Source organism: Globicephala melas, chromosome X, assembly GCF_963455315.2.
Source record: "Globicephala melas chromosome X, mGloMel1.2, whole genome shotgun sequence".
Taxonomy (NCBI): domain Eukaryota; kingdom Metazoa; phylum Chordata; class Mammalia; order Artiodactyla; family Delphinidae; genus Globicephala; species Globicephala melas.
The window spans coordinates 2,769,966-2,787,659 of record NC_083335.1 but is presented as its reverse complement, the minus strand read 5'-3'; the positions used below and the strand labels follow the sequence as shown (position 1 = coordinate 2,787,659).

The 17,694-nt window shown below is 38.1% G+C and overlaps 1 protein-coding gene across 4 annotated transcripts in view; it reads right to left on the bottom strand.

The window, feature by feature from the left end:
- The window catches only part of GABRA3 (gamma-aminobutyric acid type A receptor subunit alpha3), a 313,354-nt gene extending 296,760 nt beyond the window's left edge, over positions 1-16,594 (bottom strand). For all 4 annotated transcript variants that reach the window (XM_060292122.2, XM_060292123.2, XM_060292121.2 and 1 more), the window contains exon 1: positions 16,398-16,594. Coding sequence is in view for 2 of the 4 variants with exons in the window: in XM_060292121.2 (XP_060148104.1) it covers positions 16,398-16,422 (25 nt within the window). In the remaining 2 variants the exon portion in view is untranslated. The remainder of the gene's footprint in view (positions 1-16,397) is intronic.
- Positions 16,595-17,694: the final 1,100 nt, after the last annotated feature.

The window sequence follows — 17,694 nt, the reverse complement described above, 5'->3', positions numbered from 1 at the left end:
AGTGGTTGAGAGTCCGCCTGCCGATGCAGGGTATGCGGGTTCATGCCCCGGTCCGGGAGGATCCCACATGCCGCGGAGCGGCTGGGCCCGTGAGCCATGGCCGCTGAGCCTGCGCGTCCGGAGCCTGTGCTCCGCAACGGGAGAGGCCACAACAGTGAGAGGCCCACGTACCGCAAAAAAAAAAAAAAAAAAAACCATCTGGATTTATGGCATGATGTTTCTCTTATTACTTCATTCCCAGCGTGATACATATTAAAACTATTTTGCTCAGTGTTCTGAAGCAGACTCTATATCAAAAGTACAGTGGTGAAGTTGTTTAGTATATTACTGCAATGTTATGAATCAGCACCAGTTGATGGAACTCTTAAAAGTAATGAAAGACAGCAAATGTAATGATCTATGGTCTTTGTCAACGCTCATTGGTTGAGTCATGAAAGACTAACAATGGTGTGTTAGTTTCTGCTTTATAACAAAGTGAATCAGCTGTACATATACATATATCCCCATATTTCCTCCCTCTTGCATCTCCCTCCCACCCTCCCTATCTCACCCCTCCAGGTGGTCACAAAGCACCGAGCTGATCTCCCTGTGCAATGCGGCTGCTTCCCACTACCTATCATTTTAACATTTGGTAGTGTATATATGTATATGCCACTCTCTCACTTCGTCCCAGTTTACACTTCCCCCTCCTCGTGTCCTCAAATCCATTCTCTACATCTGCGTCTTTATTCCTGTCCTGCCGACGTTCCTCAGAACTTTTTTTTTTTTTTAGATTCCATATATATGTGTTAGCATACAGTATTTGTTTTTCTCTTTCTGACTTACTTCACTCTGTATGACAGACTCTAGGTTCACACACCTCACTACAAATAACTCAATTTTGTTTTTTTAATGGCTGAGTAATATTCCATTGTATATATGTGCCACATCTTCTTTATCCTTTCACCTGTCGATGGACAATTAGGTTGCTTCCATGTCCTGCCTATTGTAAATAGAGCTGCAGTGAACATTTTGGTACATGATTCTCTTTGAATTATGATTTTCTCCAGGTATATGCCCAGTAGTGAGATTGTTGGGTCATATGGTAGTTCCATTTTTAGATTTTTAAGGAACCTCAATACTGTTCTCCATAGTGGTTGTATCAGTTTACATTCCCTCCAACAGTGCAAGAGGGTTCCCTTTTCTCCACACCCTCTCCAGCATTTATTGTCTGTAGATTTTTTGATGATGACCATTCTGACCGGTGTGAGGTGATACCTCTTTGTACTTTTGATTTGCATTTCTCTAATGGTTAGTGATGTTGAGCATCCTTTCATGTGTTTGTTGGCAATCTGTATATCTTCTTTGGAGAAACGTCTATTTAGGTCTTCTGCCCATTTTTGGATTGGGTTGTTTGTTTTTTTGATATTGAGCTGCATGACCTGCTTGTAAATCTTGGAGATTAATCCTTTGTCAGTTGCTTCATTTGCAAATATTTTCTCCCACTCTGAGGGTTGTCTTTTGGTCTTGTTTATGGGTTTTTTTGCTGTGCAAAAGCTTTTAAGTTTCATTAGGTCCCATTTGTTTATTTTTGTTTTTATTTCCATTTCTCTAGGAGGTGGGTCAAAAAGGACCTTGCTGTGACTTATGTCATAGAGTGTTCTGCCTATGTTTTCCTCTAAGAGTTTGATAGTTTCTGGCCTTACATTTAGGTCTTTAATCCATTTTGAGTTTATTTTTGTGCATGGTGTTAGGGAGTATTCTAATTTCATTCTTTTACCTATAGCTGTCCAGTATTCCCAGCACCGCTTATTGAAGAGGCTGTCTTTTCTCCACTGTATATTCTTGCTTCCTTTATCAAAAATAAGGTGACCATATGTAGTGGGTTTTTCTCTGGGCTTTCTATCCTGTTCCATTGATCTATATTTCTGTTTTTGTGCCAGTACCATACTGTCTTGATTATTGTAGCTTTGTAGTATAGTCTGAAGTCAGGGAGCCTGATTCCTCCAGCTCCGTTTTTTGTTCTCAAGATTGCTTTGGCTACTCGGGGTCTTTTGTGTTTCCATACAAATTGTGAAATTTTTTGTTCTAGTTCTGTGAAAAATGCCCGTGGTAGTTTGATAGGGATTGCATTGAATCTGTAGATTGCTTTGGGTAGTAGTCATTTTCACAATGTTGATTCTTCCAATCGAAGAACATGGTATATCTCTCCATCAGTTTCTATATCTTTAATTTCTTTCAACAGAGTCTTATAGTTTTCTGCATACAGGTCTTTTGTCTCCTTAAGCAGGTTTATTCCTAGTTATTTTATTCTTTTTGTTGCAATGGTAAATGAGAGTGTTTCCTTAATATCTCTTTCAGATTTTTCATCTTTAGTGTATAGGAATGCAGGAGATTTCTGTGCATTAATTTTGTATCCTGCTACTTTACCACATTCACTGATTAGCTCTAATAGTTTTCTGATAGCATCTTTAGGATTCTCTACGTATAGTATCATGACATCTGCAAACAGTGACAGCTTTATTTCTTCTTTTCTGATTTGGATTCCTTTTATTTCTTTTTTTTTTCTCTGATTACTGGGGCTAAAACTTCCAAAACTATGTTGAATAATAGTGGTGAGATTGGAAAGGCTTGTCCTTTTCCTGATCTTAGAAGAAATGGTTTCATTTTTTCACCATTGAGAACAATGTTAGCTGTGGGTTTGTCATATATGGCCTTTATTATGTTGAGGTAAGTTCCCTCTATGCCTACTTTATGGAGGGTTTTTTACCATAAATGTGTGTTGAATTTTGTCAAAAGCTTTTTCTGCATCTATTGAAGTGATCATATGGTTTTTCTTCTTCAGTTTGTTAATATGGTTTATCACATTGATTGATTTGCGTATATTGAAGAATCCTTGCATTCCTGGGATAAACCCCAGTTGATCATGGTGCATGATCCTTTTAATGTGCTGTTGGATTCTGTTTGCTAGTATCTTGTTGAGGATTTTTGCATCTTTGTTCATCCGTGATATTGGCCTGTAGTTTTCTTTTTTTTTTTTTTTTGACATCTTTGTCTGGTTTTAGTATTAGGGTGATGGTTTTGTAGAATGAGTTTGGGGGTGTCCTCCCTCTACTATATTTTGGAAAAGTTTGAGAAGGATAGGTGTTATCTCTTCTCTAAATGTTTGATGGAATTTGCCTGTGAAGCCATCTTGTCAGAAGGAAAGAAATCATAAAGATCAGATCAGATCAGAAATAAATAAAAAAGAAATGAAGGAAACAATAGCAAAGATCAATGAAACTAAAAGCTGGTTCTTTGAGAAGATAAACAAAATTGATAAACCACTAGCCAGACTCAATAAGAAAAAAAGGGTGAAGACTCAAATCAATAGAATTAGAAATGGAAAAGGAGAAGTAACAATTGACACTGCAGAAATACAATGGATCATGAGAGAGCACTACAAGCAAGTATATGCCAATAAAATGGATAACCTGGAAGAAATGGACAAATTCTTAGCAAAGCACAACCTTCCGAGACTGAACCAGTAAGAAATATAAAATATAAACAGACCAATCACAAGCACTGAAATTGAGACTGTGATTAAAAATGTTCCAGCCATTAAGTTTTGAAGTGGTTTCTTATATAGGAATGAAAAATTGTTTAAAGATGCCAGTTTTACCCTGATTATAAACTAGATAAAACATAATAAAACTACAGACCAATGTCAATCATGAACATGGATGTAAATTTTTAATACAATATTAGCAAGTTGTATCCAACAATATGTAAAAGTAATGTCATACAAAGTAAAATTTATCTCAAGAATTTAAGATTTAACATTTATAAATCAATCAGTGTAATTCAAGATATGCTAAGATCTGAATATTTCTGGACCCCCAAAATTTATATGTTGAAAATCTAATTCTCAGTGTGATGGTATTAGGTGGGGCCTATGGGATATAATTAGTTCATGAGGACAGAGTCTCATGATTAGGATGAATGCCCTTATAAATGAGACTCCAGGGAGATCCGTCACCCCTTCTGTCATGTGGAGAGACAGCAAGACACCAGATATAAACCAAAAAGAGGGCCCTCACCAGAACACAACCATGCTGACACCTTGATTTTGGACTTCACAGACTCCAGAACTGTGAGAAATAATTTTTTGTTGTTTATAAGCTACCCAATATGTGGTATTGTCTTATAGCAATCCAAATGGACTGACACCATATTAACAGGTTAAAAAAATATGATCATCTCAAAAAATGCAGGAAAAACTTTTCACAAAATTAAACACCAAATTCCTAATTTTAAAAACCTCTCAGAAAGCTTGGACTAAATGTAAATTTCCACAACATGATAAAATCCATTCACAAAAATCTTACAGCTAACATGTTACCTAGTAATGAAAGACAACATTCTCCCCCTAAGATCAGAAGCAAGGCAAGAATGTCCACTCTCACCACTTCTGTTAAATATTCTACCATCAATATGAGATATTGCAATCAATCAAATAAAAGGGGGAACAGAATTCATCCAGCTTGAAAAGAAAGATGTAAAACTGTCTTTATTTGCAGATGACGTGATCATCTATGATTAACTATGTAGAAAATCCTATGGAATTTATAGGAAAGTTGCTAATTACTAGCTACAGAAAAGTTAGCAATGTTATAAGATATAACATCAGTATACAAAAGTCAATTATATTTCTATATATGAGCAATAAACAATCATTAAATGAAATTAAAAGAACTAATCAATATAATTTATATTAGCACCAAAAAGAAATAAGAGATAAACCTGGAAAAAGATGTGCAAGACTGAAAACTAAAATTATCTCTAAGAGAAATTAAAGAAGACCTAAAAAATAAGATACTATATTTATGGATTGGAAAAATCAGTATTGTTATGAGTCAATGCTCTCCAAATTGATCTATAGATTCAATGCAATCCCTATCAAAATTCCAGTAGGATCTTTTTATAAAATATCAAGAAGCAAATTTTAAAATTGCCTTAGATAGAAAGGCAAACAATCTAGATTAGCCAGAGCAAGTTTGAAAGAGAAGAAAAAAGTTGGAGTATTTACACTACCTGATGTCAAGACATATTCTAAAGCTATAATAACAAGACAGTATGATATTGGAATAAATATAGACAAATAGACCAATGGAATAGAGTCCAGAAACAGACCCATATTACATATGGTCAATTGAATTTTTCCAGAGTGCAAAGGCAATTCAGTGGAGAAGGGATAGTATTGTCAACAAATTGTGAAGGAATAATTGGATCGTATATGCAAAAAATTAAACCTTGATGCAAATTGCACAGTATATACAAAAATTACCTGAAAATGTATCATAAACTTAAATGTAAAAACCTAAAACTATACATCATCTAGAAGAAAATAGAAGAAAATGTTGAGTGTGGATTATGCAAAGATTTATTACATACTAAACTAGAAGTCCAACCCATGAAATAATTAATAAATTGAACTTCATCCAAGTTAATAAATTCTGTTCTTCAAAAGACACTGTTAAGAGAATAAACAGACATGCTACACATTGGGAGAAATTATTTGCAAATCACATATCTGATAAAGGATTGTACTTAGAATATACAAAAACCAACGAAGTTTAATAAGAAAACAACCCAATTCAAAAATGGGCAAAAATACTCACCAAAGAATATATATGGATAGCAAATAGGCACATAAAATATTGCTCAACATTATAAGTCATGAGGGAAAAGCAAATTAAAATCTGGAGGTACCACTTTAGGCATACTGGAATGTCTAAAACTAAAAAGACTGCTCATACCAAGTGTTGTTGAAGTTGTGAAGCAATTGGACTTCTCATACACTGCTGGTAGGAATGGTAAAATGGTTCAATGCTGGTAGGAATGGTAAAATTGTACAATGGTACAATTTTGGAAAATAGTTTTGTATATACTTACCATATGGCCCAGCCATACCACCCGAGGTATTTACTCGAGAAGTTAAAATATGTGTTCATACAAAGACTTGTACATGAATCTTCATAACAGCTTTATTCATAATATCCAACAACTAGAAAGCAGATCAATGACAGCATGGGGGTAGGTGAGAACAATCATATGGGGGGGGGGATTACAAAAGGGAATGAGGAAACCTTTGGAGATGATAGATAGGTTCCTTCTCTTGATTATGGTGATGGCTTCATGGGTTTATGCTTAAGTCAAAGTATATCAAATTGTACTACATAAATATATGCAGTTTCTTTCATATTGATTATACCTCAATGATGTTATTTTTAAAGGCTTCTCTGCTAAGAAAACTTTTAAAACACAGTCCGGCTTCACTTTCAAGATGGTCAGTTAAGCACATGTGTTTACTTTTTTTTCCTCAAACAGAAATGCATTGACCCAAAGTGGTTTGGAAGTGCATATTGGGGAACCTAATACAGTCTAGAAAATGAATCCAGGAAGGTTTCCCAAAGGAAGTGACATTTATTTTGAGATCTTGAGAGTAAATAAGAGAAGGAAAGGCTAACAGAATGGCAGGAAAGTTAAGAGAGCTTCAGGCAGAATGAACCATGTGAGAAGTTTTCCAACTTGGTTAAATACTGCAAGTTTCCCTGGACCTTAATGAGATTGAGAAAATTAAAAATTTCAAGATATTTCTTGAGGATTGATTATATTTTGAATAATGATTTAAATAGAGCTTGTTTTAAACATGACACCCTGGATTTTACATCACACATAATACCCTATAAGCATAGAGCTAGAAAGACTCTTAAGAGAGCATTGAAACCAGTGGTACTCAATTATAATCTCCCTCCCTCTATCAACAGTCATATATAACACAAGATAACTCTCAAAAGAAAGGTAATTCTCCATCTTTTATTTATTTATTTATTTTGGCCATGCAACAAGGCATGTGGGATCCTAGTTCCCTAACCAGGGATCGAACTCACACCCTCAGCATTGGAAGCACAGAGTCTTAACCACTGGACCACCAGGGAAGTCCTCTCAGTCTTTTAATATACCTCTTACTTCCTCATGGGAGTCTCTACTCTCAACTGAATGTTTTTACTTTACAAATGGAAAAACTAAGTCCCAGAGAGGATAAGGAGACTTCCCCAATATAACATAGCAAAGAAATAGCAAAGTTAGGATAAGAACTCAGGTTTTCTGAGTTGCAAGCAAGTGGTGCTTTTTCTGCAATAAGCAGTGAGACAATATAGTGAAACATGGGCTCTAGAGTAAGACTGACAGAATCAAAGTCTGGGCCTATTTCTTACTAGTCATGTAACCTTGGACAACTTAATCTTCCTAAGCCCATTTACTCATCTTTAAGATTAAATGGTTAATATTTTGAAAAGTGCTTAAAACAATGCGTTGAAATAAAAATGAATATTTGTTGTTTAGGAAGAACTCTGAGTTGCCATAGCTCCATAAGGATTCACATCATGCCATACTTGGTAAATTTACTAGAATCAGGGAAAGTGGGAAGAAGTCTGGCAGCTTATCCCTTGGAGTGAAGTTCATTTGCATTAAATAACAGAAAAAAAAGCCAGCAGAGACCCTCACGCTGAAAGATATTGATCTTAAGGCATATGTCCAGCTAACTCGGAGTCTCCCCTCCCACAGGGGTATGTATAGGGAGAAGAGACTGTAAGACAAAATTTCCTAAGTTCTTCCAGAAAAACCCTTACTATGACCTTAATCCCACACAGGAAGTTTACTTGTGCAAGTAGGCATCAGAAGGAATACAGTTTGTGAGTTAGTTGAAGAGGTGGAAATAGGTCTATCTGAAATCTGAGGCAAAGTTATAAAGACAGAGGTAGATGGGTGTGACTCCTAACACAGATGGTAAACTGGTAGGTATTTGAAATGTGTGCATACGTGTTTTGTGCAATCCTACATGGCTCAGTTCAGCCAGAGTTTTCTGTGGTCTCCAAGTGATTTTCTTGGACAAAATCACACAGAAGCCAAATCCACATTACACTCAAATTGTCCCCGAATTTATCAATCACATTGGAATAAATTCGTGTTTTCAAGGCACGTGTTACAGCATAACTGACTATATGTTAGACATCAAAGTGCACATGTCAAGTAAGCAATTGGATTTATAAATCTAGAGTTCATGGTAGAGGTATCCGGTAAATCTAACTTGGAAGTGATCAACATATATATGCTATGGAAAGTCATGGGATTAGATGAGACTTCCTAGGGAGTGAATATAAATGAATATAAATGTAGAGGTCATATAACTGAGCCCTGGTGAAACCATGCAGGAGCCTGTGGGGCTCCCGGGTACAGAAGCCTTTCTGTCCCCTGTTTTCTTGTTTGTAGAGAAAGGACCCCAGCTTCCATGACCTTCCCCCCTCCCCAAGTTCCAAAGGGCAGATTCAAACCGTTGCTAATCAAGGGAGGAGCAGCCAAGAAATCACCTGAGAAGCTCATCAAGATTACCTGAGACCAGATTAAAGGAGTGGGGGTGGGCGGGGGGAGCGGCCTGCACACACCCTAATCTTGTCAGCAACCCCACCCTTGAACCGTTGCTATAAAACTCCTCATCAAATCCTCCCAGGTGGGGACACAGAGTTTTTCGGGGCAGGAGCCCACTATGTCCCCCTTTGCCTGGCAAAGCAATAAAGCTATTCTTTTCTACTTCACCCAAAACTCTGTCTCTGAGATTTGATTCAGCACCAGTGCACAGAGGCCAAGCTTTCAGCATCACTGGGACAGCCACAACATATAGAAGTCAAGAAGATGATGAGGAATAAGGAAAGGACTCTGAGAAGGAGCAGCCAGAAGAGAGGTTGGAGAAGAATCGGGAGAAGGAACTCTTCCTGAAAGCCAAGTGAAGAAAGTCTCCAAGGAGTAGGGAGTAATCAACCAGGTCAAATATAGCAGATAGGTCAAAAAAGGACTGGGAAATGTTCTTAGAATATGGTTAACTGAAAGTGACTGGTAACCTTGACAAGAACATTTGGTGAAGTGGTGAGAGAGAAAGCCTGATTGGAGATAGTTGAAGGGTGAATGGAGAAAGAGGGACTGAGGACAGATAGTATAGGGAACTCTTTTGAGGGGAAGATAAATAGAGAAAAGGGCAACGTGAGACATCAGCGTTTCTTAAGATTAAAAAAATTTTGTATGCTAATCAGATTAGAGGAGAAGAAAAATTTGACCATATAGGAGACAAGGTAGAATTGCTGCATCTGCCATTGTACTAACAGAGTACAGGAAATGGAATCTAGGGCAGAGATGCTAAGAGTATGGACAGATCATCCTCAGTAACAAGAGTGAAGACAGAGTTCCTGGGCACAGATGTGGGTAAGTGGGAGAGATGCCAGTAGCATGTGCAGGTTCTCTTCTGATTGCCTCTGTTTTCTCAATGAAGTAGGAATCAAGGTCAGCAGAGGAGAGTGAGGTATAGGAGGAGGTGTTGGACATTCTAGGAGAGAAAAATTAAACTGTTGTTCAGGAGAGCTTAAGAGTTAAAGGACTAGGGTAACATGAGAGCACATTTGTTTAAAAATTTTCTTATACATAGAACTGCTATATGTGGCAAAGTGTACAGACAATTTTAATTTTGTTAAATATTGTCAAATTGCCCTCTGAGGTTATATTAGTTCACATTCCCACATGTAACAAGTCTGCTTCCCCAAGTTTTTGCCAACACAGTATGCTATCAAACATTTTCACCCTTCCCAATATGATAGTTGAAAATGATATCAGTGCAACTTTAATTTGCATTCCTCTGATTTAAATGAAGTTGAATATCTTTCCTTATGATTAATGACCAAGAACCACAGATAGAATTGGATCCTCCCAGGGAGCTGTGACTCAGTAAATTAGGCAAGCAATTTCTTTCTGTCCTAGGTTTTCACTTATTCAACCAGTATTTATTGAATGTCTAGTATGGATCATGCATTGTTCAAGTGATTAAGGAATACAGCAGTGAGCAAAAACAAAACAAAACAAGCTCAGAACCTGAACTAGGCACCATAGCCCAGAATCACAGAAACTCCAGGGAAGAAGAGGTCTCAGATAACCTATAAACTAAGATCACAAAACAAGGATCTGGACTAGTACCCAGGGCAGAGATAAAGCTTTCTTTTATGGGCTATGGAGAGAGACAAAAGGATTTTTAAGCTGATAAGTGACAATAAATCAGAGTTAAGATTTAGGATGACAAATTAACCCATATGTCTGTGATAGACTAAGGATGGAGGAGAAACAGTGGCTGGTTCAGCAAGTGCTTAATAAATATGAAAGGAGAAAAAGAAGGGAAAGGACCATCCAAGAAGGAAGTCATTCCAGATACAACAGCAGCCCTCTTTTTCCTAGAATTCTGAATCAAATGGTCTTGTAGGATTCTTGGAGAGAAGCAGAATACAGAAGAAACAGCTGCTGGAAGCTGTGCTTAGCCACTCTCCCAGGTCCTCTGGACTCTAATTTTCCAGGCGTTGTATTCAATGGCAAATCTAGAGCAGAGAAGGAGGTGTAATGCATCTTTTTTTGGGGGGGGGTATGCAGGCCTCTCACTGTTGTGGCCTCTTCCATTGAGGAGCACAGGCTCTGGACGCACAGGCTCAGTGGCCATGGTTCATGGGCCTAACCGCTCCGCGGCATGTGGGATCTTCCCAGACCGGGGCACGAACCCGTGTCCCCTGCATTGGCAGGCAGATTCTCAACCACTGCGCCACCAGGGAAGCCCATGTAATGCCGCTTTAAAGATAGATCTTCAGCCTTAAATAAATTCCTCTTGGCAATGCTCTCAGCTATTGCCCCTGGGGACTGGTACAAATTTCCATTCAAGTATCAAATAACCAAATATGCTGAACTATTTAACTCACATTTGCCTGAACCAAGTTCTTCAATGATAATCTAACATGCAAACCAAGAGAATAATGCTATTTGAGAGGTTTTGTTTCTTTCTCCCTCCACAGGCAGTGCCCACATGTATACAATTCCAGTCAACCAGGTAAATTAGCTAACTATCTCATCAAAATAGGGAGTACCTAGAGGAGTCAAAAAAGGTAGTGACAGAGACCTTCAAGATGGCAGAGGAGTAAGACGTGGAGATCACCTTCCTCCCCACAAATACATCAGAAATACATCTACATGTGGAACAACTCCTACAGAACACCTACTGAACACTGGCAGAAGAACTCAGACTTCCCAAAAGACAAGAAACTCCCCCACATACCTGGCCATGTGGCAGACAGTGTCTTGGTGCTCTGGCTAGGTGTCAGACATGTGCCTCTGAGGTGGGAGAGCCGAGTTCAGGACATTGGTCCACCAGAGACCTACCTGCTTCACATAATATCAAACGGTGAAAGCCTTCCCAGTGATCTCCATTTTAATGCTAAGACCCAGCTCCTCTCAACGAGCAGCCAGCTACAGTGCTGGACACACCACCCTATGCCAAACAACTAGCAAGAGAGGAACACAACCCCACCCATTAGCAGAGAGGCTGCCTAAAATTATAATAAGGTCACAGGCATGCCAAAACACACCACCAGATGCATTTCCGCCCACCATAAAGACAAGATCCAGCCTCATCCACCAGAACACAGGCACCAGTCCCCTCCACCAGGAAGAATACGCAACCCACTGAACCAACCTGAGCCACTGGGGGCAGACACCAAAAACTATGGGAACTACAAACATGCAGCCTGTGAAGAGGAGACCCCAAACAAAGTAAGTAAAGCAAAGTGAGAAGACAGAGGAAAACACAGCAGATGAAGTAGCAAGGTAAAAACCCATCAGAACAAACAAATGAAGAGGAAATAGGCAGTCTACCTGAAAAGGAATTCAGAGTAATGATAGTAAAGGTGATCCAAAATCTTAGAAATGGAATGGAGAAAATATAAGAAACCTTTAACAAGGACCTAGAAGAATTAAGAGCAAACGAAGAGTGACGAACAACAAAATAAATGAAATTTAAAATGCTCTAGAAGGAAACAATAGCAGAATAACTGAGGCAGAAGAACGGATAAGTGACCTGGAAGATAAAATAGTGGAAATAACTACTGCAGAGCAGAATAAAGAGAAAAGAATGAAAAGAATTGAGGACAGTCTTGGAGCCGTCTGGGACAACATTAAATGCACAAACATTCGAATTATACGAGTCCCAGAAGAAGAAGAGAAAAAGAAAGGGACTGGGAAAATATTTGAAGAGATTATAGTAGAAAACTTCCCTAATATGGGAAAGCAAATAGTCAATCAAGTCCATGGAGTGCAGAGAGTCCCATACAGGATAAATCCAAGGAGAAACATGCCAAGACACATATTAATCAAACTATCAAAAATTAAATACAAGAAAAAATATTAAAAGCAGCAAGGGAAAAACAACAAATAACACACAAGGGAATCCCAATAAGGTTAACAGCTGATCTTTCAGCAGAAACTCTGCAAGCCAGAAGGGAGTGGCAGGACATATTTAAAGGGATGAAAGGGAAAAACCTACAACCAAGATTACTCTACACAGCAAGGATCTCATTCAGATTCGATGGAGAAATTAAAACCTTTACCGACAAGCCAAAACTAAGAGAATTCAGCACCACATAACCAGCTTTACAACAAATGCTAAAGGAACTTCTCTAGGCAGGAAACACAAGAGAAGGCAAAGACCTATAATAACAAACCCAAAACAATTAAGAAAATGGTAATAGGAACATACATATCAATAATTACTTTAAATGTAAATGGATTAAATGCTCCAACTAAAAGACAGAACGGCCAAATGGATACAACAACAAGACCCATATATATGCTGTCTACAAGAGACCCACTTCAGACCTAGGGACACCTACAGACTGAAAGTGAGGGGATGGAAAAAGATATTCCATGCAAATGGAAATCAAAAGAAAGCTGGATAGCAATACTCACATCAGATAAAATAGACTTTAAAATAAAGAATGTTACAAGAGACAAGGAAGGACACTACATAATGATCAGGAGATCAATCCAAGAAGAAGATATAACAATTGTAAATATTTATGCATCCAACATAGGAGGACCTCAATATATAAGGCAAATGCTAACAGCCATAAAAGGGGAAATCGACAGTAACACAATCATAATAGGGGATTTTAACACCCCACTTTCACCAATGGACAGATCATCCAAACAGAAAATAAATAAGGAAACACAAGCTTTAAATGATACATGAAACAAGATGGACTTAATTGATATTTATAGGACATTCCATCCAAAAACAACAGAATACACTTTCTTCTCAAGTGCTCATGGAACATTGTCCAGGATATATCATATCTTGGGTCACAAATCAAGCCTTGGTAAATTTAAGTAAATTGAAATCATATCAAGTAAATTTTCTAACCACAATGCTATAAGACTAGATATCAATTACAGGAAAAAAATCTGTTAGAAAAACAAACACATGGAGGCTAATAATACACTACTAAATAACCAAGAGATTGCTGAAGAAATCAAAGAGGAAATCAAAAAATACCTAGAAACAAATGAAAATGAAAACAGAATGACCCCAAACCTATCGGATATAGTAAAAGTAGTTCTAAGAGCGAAATTTATAGCAATACAATCCTACCTCAAGAAACAAGAAACATATCAAATATACAACCTAACCTTACACCTAAAGCAATTAGCGAAATAGAAGTAAAAGGACCCCAAGGTTAGCAGAAGGAAAGAAATCATAAAGATCAGATGAGAAATAAATGAAAAAGAAATGAAGAAAACGATAGCAAAGATCAATAAAACTAAAAGCTTTTTCTTTGAGAAGATAAACAAAATTGACAAACCATTAGCCTGACACAAGAAAAAAAGAACACTCAAATCAACAGAATTAGAAATGAAAAAGGATAAATAACATGTGACACTGCAGAAATACGAACTTACCTCAACATAAAAAAAGGCCATATATGACAAACCCACAGCCAACATCGTTCTCAATGGTGAAAAATTGACACCATTTCCTCTAAGATCAGGAACAATACAAGGTTGTCCACACTCACCACTATTATTTAACATAGTTTTGGAAGTTTTAGCCACAGCAATCAGAGAAGAAAAGGAAATAAAAGGAATCCAAACCGGAAAAGAAGAAGTAAAGCTGTCACTGTTTGCAGATGACATGATACTATACATAGAGAATCCTAAAGATGCTATCAGAAAACTACTAGAGCTAATCAGTGAATGGGGTAAAGTAGCAGGATACAAAAGTAATGCACAGAAATCTCTTGCATTCCTATACACTAACAATGAAAAATCTGAAAGAGAAATTAAGGAAACACTCCCATTTACCATTGCAACAAAAAGAATAAAGTACCTAGGAATAAACCTACCTCAGGAGACAAAAGACCTCTATGCAGAAAACTATAAGACACTGATGAAAGAAATTAAAGATGATACAAACAGATGGGGAGATATACCATGTTCTTGGATTAGAAGAATCAACATTGTGAAAATGACTCTACTACCCAAAGCAATCTACAGATTCAATGCAATCCCTATCAAACTACCATTGGCATTTTTCACAGAATTAGAACAAAAAATTTCACCATTTGTATGGAAACAGAAAAGACCCCGAATAGCCAAAGCAATCTTGAGAAAGAAAACGGACCTGGAGGAATCAGGCTCCTAGACTTCAGGCCATACTACAAAGCTACAGTAATCAAGACAGTATGCTACTGGCACAAAAACAGAAATATTGATCAATGGAACAGGATAGAGAGCTGAGAGGTAAACCGACACACATATGGTCTCCTTATTTTTTATAAAGGAGGCAAGAATATACAATGGAGAAAAGATAGGCTCTTCAATAAGTGGTGCTGGGAAAACTGGACAGCTACATGTAAAAGAATGAAATGAGAACACTCCCTAAAACCATACACAAAAGTAAACTCAAAATGGATAACAGAGCTAAATGTAAGGCCAGAAACTATCAAACTCTTAGATGAAAACATAGGCAGAACACTCTATAACATAAATCACAGCAAGATCCTTTTTGACCCACCTCCTTGAGAAATGGAAATAAGACCAAAAATAAACAAATGGGACCTAATGAAACTTAAAACCTTTTGCACAGCAAAGGAAACCATAAACAAGATGAAAAGGCAACCCTCAGAATGGGAGAAAATATTTGCAAATGAAGAAACTGACAAAGGATTAATCTCCAAAATTTACAAGCAGCTCATGCAGCTCAATATCAAAAAAACAAACAACCCAATCCAAAAATGGGCAGAAGACCTAAACAGACATTTCTCCAAAGAAGTTATACAGATTGCCAACAAACACATGAAAGAATGCTCAACATCATTAATCATTAGAGAAATTCAAATCAAAACTACAATGAGATATCATCTCACACAAGTCAGAATGGCCATCATCAAAAAATCTACAAACTATAAATGCTGGAGAGGGTGTGGAGAAAAGGGAACCCTCTTGCACTGTTGGAGGGAATGTAAATTGATACAGCCACTATGGAGAACAGTATGGAGGTTCCTTAAAAAACTAAAAATAGAACTACCATATGACCCAGCAATCCCACTACTGGGCATATACCCTGAGAAAACCATAATTCAGAAAGAGTCATGTACCAAAATGTTCATTGCAGCTCTATTTACAATAGCCAGGACATGGAAGCAACCTAAGTGTCCATCAACAGACCAATGGATAAAGAAGATGTGGCACATATATACAATGGAATATTACACAGCCATAAAAAGAAACAAAATTGAGTTATTTGTAGTGAGGTGGATGGACCTAGAGTCTGTCATACAGAGTGAAGTATTTCAGAAAGAGAAAAAAATACTGTATGCTAACACATATATATGGAATCTGAGAAAAAAAAAAAAGGTCATGAAGAACCTAGGGGTAAGACAGGAATAAAGACACAGACCTACTAGTGAATGGACTTGAGGATATGGGGAGGGAGAAGGGTAAGCTGTGACAGGGCGAGAGAGAGTCATGGACATATACACACTAACAAACGTAGTAAGGTAGATAGCTAGTGGGAAGCAGCCGCATGGCACAGGGATATTGTCTCGGTGCTTTGTGACAGCCTGGAGGGGTGGGATAGGGAGGGTGGGAGGGAGGGAGACGCAACAGGGAAGATATGTGGGAACATGTGTTTATGTATGATTGATTCACTTTGTTATAAAGCAGAAACTAACACACCATTGTAAAGCAATTATACCCCAATAAAGATGTTAAAAAAAAAAAAAAGAAATCCAAATACTAGCTGAGCGATTCTTACATATCCGGCAAATGAGAAAATATTCACCTCAAATCAGGTAGGAAAACCTGAGGCACACTCTTGCCATAAAACCCACCCTAACACAGTTCCATACAATTGGGAAGGAATCCCCAACCCCCAGCTTCTCCCTGAGGAGCAAAGGGTTTGGACCACAATCGAGTGTCCCAACTTTATGGCTCTAGCCCAAGGGATTAGCCCCCAAAACACCTACCTCTGAAAGCCAGTGGTGCTTGCATCCGTAAGACCTACAATACCATAGCAAACAAAGAAGCAGTTCTTGACCAGCACAAGCACACAAACAATTGCTGTGGTTATTCCATCAGGGCTCAGCAGAGAGAGCAGACAAAAATTCCCATCTCCTTGTCTTTCCCTGAAAGAGGTCTAACTGCAGACTTCACAAGCTGCTGTCTGAGTGTCTGGCTTCTAATTTTAGCATGTATCTACAGGCTGGCTGCAATCCTCCCCAGAGACTGGGGAAGCCAGTGGGAAGTTTCCCTGCCTCTTCCTCCTTCTGGGTGGCTCAAATGATAAAACCAAATCACCAGTATCTTACTGAAAGAGCTTACACACACATCTGGCACCCCACCTTTTGCAGCTGCCGCCTAAGGGGTGGGATCCCAAATCAGCTAGCTCTGATAGCCAACAGGACTTGCATTCGTTAAGTCCTACAGGACTATAGCAAAGAAGTGATTTTTATTTTTTATTTATTTTTTGTTTGTTTTTTTAACATTTTTATTGGAGTATAATTGCTTTACAATGGTGTGTTCATTTCTTCTATATAACAAAGTGTATCAGCTATACATATATATCCCCATATCTCCTCCCTCTTGCATTGAAGTGGTTTTTAAATAGGTGAAGGAGGGCCCCCTTCATGGCTATCCCTCCAGGGCTCAACACAGAGGTAAAACGCAAAAACTCCCTCTCCCAGTTTCTTCCTGGAAGGGTCTTAACTACATACTTTCCCAACTGCCACCTGAGGGCCCAGCTTCTAATCAGCCTGAATCTAGGTGCTGACTGCGATCCTCCCCTCTGGGACACTGAAGGGTCTTGGCACACCAACTACTGTGAGCCACTAAGAACAAAGAAGGTGGCTTGGACAATCACAAGGGTTTGAGAGGCAACCAGGGGCTCAGGCTAGGCAGATTGACAAGGTTCATCTTCTATACGAGACCACTCTGTTGAGACTAGGAGAGGTATCTGTTTTATCTGATGTACAGAAAACAACACAGAGAGTCAAGGAAAATGAACAAACAGAGGAATATGTGCCAAACAAGATGAATCTAAAGAAGCAGACCTTAATGAAATGTAGATAAGTGATTTTCCTGATACATTTGAAAATAATGGCCTTAAAGATGCTCACTGGGGTGAGATCAAAAAAACACAAATCACCCAATTTATACATGGGCAATGGACCTACATAGTCATTTTCCCAAAGCAGACATACAAATGGCTAACAGGTACATGAAAAGATGCTCAACATCACTAATCATAGGTTAAATGTAAATGAA